The 4,981-nt window shown below is 27.0% G+C and overlaps 1 protein-coding gene across 2 annotated transcripts; it reads left to right on the plus strand.

Moving 5' to 3' along the window:
- The first annotated feature begins 567 nt into the window (after positions 1-567).
- LOC119690209 lies at positions 568-4,075 on the plus strand. Of its 2 annotated transcripts, XM_038105222.1 has the most exons (4): positions 576-685; positions 752-2,265; positions 2,316-2,418; positions 3,790-4,075. In XM_038105222.1, the coding sequence occupies exon 2, from the start codon at positions 867-869 to the stop codon at positions 2,262-2,264; it is 1,398 nt and encodes a 465-aa protein (XP_037961150.1). In that variant the 5' UTR covers positions 576-685; positions 752-866; the 3' UTR covers position 2,265; positions 2,316-2,418; positions 3,790-4,075. The 2 variants fall into 2 exon arrangements, with proteins under 2 accessions (XP_037961149.1, XP_037961150.1); XM_038105221.1 differs by having other exon boundaries at positions 568-2,265.
- The last annotated feature ends 906 nt before the right edge of the window (positions 4,076-4,981 follow it).

Consider the following 4,981-nt stretch of genomic DNA (forward strand, 5'->3'; position numbering starts at 1 on the left):
AATAATTAATATGCATTTTAAAAATGTTAACTTTAAATTTTATTACGTCTTTTGCATACAGAAACCTAATAAAATCTCTATTGTGTTCACAGTTGCAATCGAATATAATGTTTATTTTATCAGTTTTTTTGCGACATGCCTACAAAAGAAAAGGCCTAAATTAGAATTAGTTTTTTAACATATTATTTGCAGAACTTTTACATAATCGCAATAAACTCAAAAATGAAATAATTACCTTTTTTTTAAAAAAATCCAAACAGAATGTAGTTTAAAATATACTAATGAGTTTCAATAACTATTAGTTTTATACAAAAAAATTTACTAAATCATTTAATTTCGATATAGTAACAATTGTACTTATAGCCTGTTTAAGCAACGCATGATTTCGGATTTTAATACTCATATTTTTCTGGGCACATATATATAATAATACACATGTTAAAAATAATATAATATCATACTATTAATTGTGACATATCGTCAAACATCAAACACGCTGGGAACCAGCGCCTATTAAAAGTGTATAGTTCGTTTTACAATATGTTATCGATATTTTTTTTTGAGCGGTTGTCATGTACCATTGGTGCTGCGAACTTTTATGGAGTTGGTTTTGTTTTTTGGCAAGCGTCGTTGGAATTGCGAATTTGATAAAAGTGTGCAAAATGTTTTAATTTATTTAATACATGTGAGTAAGAAATAAAACGGAACTTAGCGATGCCAATATGTGTATAAGAAATTGATATTTCTTTAGCGTTGTTTGTATGTTATAAGCGTTGTTGTTGGTGGATAGATGTACGTCAAAAAAAACGGGACTTTTCCAAAATCGTGGGAATGTCGAAAAGGCCGACATTTTAAATTTTTATAAAATGGGATGCATCAATAGCACAAAGAAGTTAACGGAAACTAAGAATGAAAATGTGTTTCGAGTGCGCGTCGTAAGATTGCATCCCGAATCGCCTAGCATACGTGCGGGTTTTTTAGAGTTGACGCCGCGAGAACTTATATATGTCATGCAGGGGCGGGAACCTATTGTTTGGGCATTACAACATTTGCGTCGTTATGGCTTGAACGGAGATATTTTCAGCTTTGAGGCAGGACGCCGGTGTATGACTGGCCCTGGTGTGTATACTTTTCGTTGTCAAAATGCAGAACTGCTTTATGGAATGTTTGAACGGTATGTGAATGCTTCTGTTACACTTATCGCTGATGAAGCTACCGCATTAAATGATCGTGATAGGGAGCATCCTTCGCATGCACTCGGTCGTCCAGAAAATAACTCTGCAAATGTTAATAATTATTTAGAGCCAGTCGCTGTGGCCTATTCTGTACGCACTAATATGCATGAATCGTTTAGTAGCAGTCCAATTAGTTTAGAACTTGATTCACCAGATTCAGTTCCAAGTTTTTCATTTACTAATGAAGTAGTTCATTTTCAAAGTCATCATCAAACAACGCCTGGAGCGTATGTTAACACAAATGTTTATATGGAACAACCTTTACGCGCAAATACCGAAAACAACAACAATACAGGCAATGGCTATTGCAATAACAGCGCGTTTAGTACGCTTTCACGTAAAACTATTGCTAAACGTTCATCGCTAGATATACCACCAGAAGAGTGTGCACCCATCTTAACACCAGGCACATCAACCAGTTTACATATGTACGCAAATGTGGAAGGCTTAGGCATAAGTTGTTCACGCGAACGTGAAAAAGCGGTTGATACGTCAGAACGGTGCTATGAAAATCTTAGTCGGCTTGATTTACCATTGCTTTTACAACCGCCACCTGCTATATCAACATTGCAACGGGGCAAGAAGGCTCAGGAGCAAGCTCCAACATGTGCCGTCAACTACATTGTTTTAGATTTAGATCAACCGCGTAGTCCGGCGCAAAGTTCTCCAAAAACATATTTTGGCAGCGGTAGTTTGTCGTTAGGCGGAGACTCTATTGCTGCTGCTAGTAATTCTGACGTTCAGTCCCTGCATTCGGTAACAACTACAACAGCTTTAACCGCAACAACAGTTGCAGCGAATTGCGTGCAAACGTCAACTAAACAGGAGGAACACAATGCACAACAACAACAGCTCAAAAGTGAATCTTCACTCGGATACTCTACAATTGATTTTATTAAAACTTGCGCACTTATTAAATCATCTACGCATGGTGCTGATTTCGATGGTGATCATGATCACGACCAGGAAGAATCACGGAAAACACGACACAGTAAAGGTGTACGAAAAGCGTACTCAATTAGTGAATAAGGTAAGTTAATAAATAGATTTTTTTTTTAAATTATAACTTGTAAATTTTAGATTCCATGGAAACGAAATCATGGTTCAACTTCTATTTATAAAGAAAAATGATATATAGTCTATGTAGTCTATATAAATCGACAAGAGAACGTAAAGCAAATTGGTAAGATTATATATTTATTATTTTTTAGTAATTAATATTCTTTATTTTATTATATTATTAATTAATACTTTTTACTATGTTACTAATTAATATTTTTTATTATAGTATTAATTAATTTTTTTTTTTTTATTAATTAATAATTTTTATTATATTATTAATACGCAACACTTTTATTATAAATAATGAACAACACTTTTTATTATTATATATTTTAATATATATTATAGCATTATTATATTATTTATATATTATTTAATGATATATATAAAGTTATATATATTATTATTACATTGTTATTATTATATTATTATTATTATATTATTATTATTATATTATTATTATTATATTATTATTATTTATTATTATTTATTATTATTATTATTATATTATTATTATATATTATTATTTATTATATTATTATTATTAATTATTATTATTATTTATTATTATTATTATTATATTATTATTATATTATTATTATTATATTATTATTATATTATTATTATATTATTATTATTATATTATTATTATTATATTATTATGATTATATTATTATTATTATTATATTATTATTATTATATTATTATTATATTATTATTATTATCATATTATTATTATTATGTTATTATTATTATATTATTTTATTAATTTGTTTTATTAACGCAATTAATTTTGTTGTATGTGGATAGGTTATGCCATCATTTAGTTAATATGTAGGATTAAGTATAAATTTTGTTGCATTAAATTTTCAATGTTATAGTATTGTTAATTGGCAATATACTGAGGGCATGGGTGTTTATTATCTTGAAAATGGTTATGGAACGATGACGGTTATAAAGCTTCAGTCAGCTTGATGACTGTTGGTTTGGACACCAAATAACAAATGTTTAAATTGAATAGGATATTTTGGTAGCATAAAATACTATTATATTTGTAAGGAGTAGGGATTGAAATCATACTATTTTATTGTATTGGAATCCTGAGATTGTTAACTTCATTTTTTATACTGAAATTATATAGAAAAAGTTAAGAAGTTTTAACTTTTGTATACTAAAAAAAATAAATTCTGCACTGCTGCGGCCTTTAAATACTATTGTTTTATCATTGGAGAGAGTCTTTTATGCTAACCTGTACAGTTTAAGGTGGATTGTAAAACTTAATATCTGTTGGCTCAAGATTTTAAATATGATTCGGTACAGTATCAGTATGAAAGTAATGGATTTGTTTCGTGGTAATGAAATAAACAGATAATAAGCAGATAATATGCTGGTTCTTATTTTAACACAGTTAAATTTAACAGTTCTATTTAGTAGTAATCAAATACATTGTACTTTTATTTATATTTTCTAAATGTATATATCTCTATTTCAGATGTTGCTGAGCAACTTAAACAACAGTAATGGTTTTGCCAACAGTGCGCCGCAGTGACGTTTTTACAATGTGATGTATATACGTACTTATACACAAAAGTATATCAACAAGGAATGCTAGTCAACGACAGGTTTGTACACCATCAAAGTCCTCCAAAGTCCATAAAAAATGCTTTATCAACGAATTTGTTAAGAATGTACTTTTGTACCTTCAGCAAGAAGAAAAATTGCTTTTTATATTATAATGAATTAATTTAAAATTAATTTAATTATATTACAATAATTTGCTTGCCATATTTACCAAATATTTTTAAATGTATTGAAAATTAGGTTTTTTTTTGTTATGTTTACAATTTTATTGTATTGTATGTGTTATTAGCATACTTTTATATGTAAAGTTTAATATATTTTACATATATACTTTTTAATTTAGATAATACAATTGAAATAATTATTTATAATTTTAATAATGAAATTATAAAAAGTTATTTAATTTTATATGGAAAATGTTATGAATAATGTGCATATAAGAAATTATATATATGTGTACATATATTTAAATATCAAAATCAATATATAATGGAATTGATTAATTCATTTTGTATAGTTATAGATCACGCGAAATTTCTTAAGAATATTTTAAATTGATTAAACATGCATAAGAAAATTAAGTACTTAATTTAAAAATTAAAAAATAACATTTTATAAAGAATGCAATTATTAAAATAGAGGCTCCCAAGAAACTCCTTTAACATAAAGAATTATTCAATTAAAAAAAAACACAGTAATAATGCATTTAATTACAATAATGGAAATTACTTCACAACGAGTACTTACGCTCTTTTAACATAAAATAAACGAGAAAAGGAATTGACTATTAAAATTTCATCACTAATAATAATCTTTGTCATATAAAAGGTATTTAAAAATTAAACAAATTAAAAATCATACTTAAATTAACGAATTAAAAACTCATGTGCAATAATCATCGAAACATTATGTAATGTATGTATTATACGCTTTTAGAATGTTTTTTTAACTTTAATAATATATATATATACCGATACTAAATAAAAGTAAATGGTATATATATAAGTCATGGAATTGATACGTAATTTTAATTATATAAAATTAGGTTAATAGTTTTACGTGCTATATGAATAAAAATAGAGATATCAATTGGTTTAGACAAT

This window comes from Teleopsis dalmanni, chromosome X (assembly GCF_002237135.1).
Source record: "Teleopsis dalmanni isolate 2A chromosome X, ASM223713v2, whole genome shotgun sequence".
Lineage (NCBI taxonomy): Eukaryota > Metazoa > Arthropoda > Insecta > Diptera > Diopsidae > Teleopsis > Teleopsis dalmanni.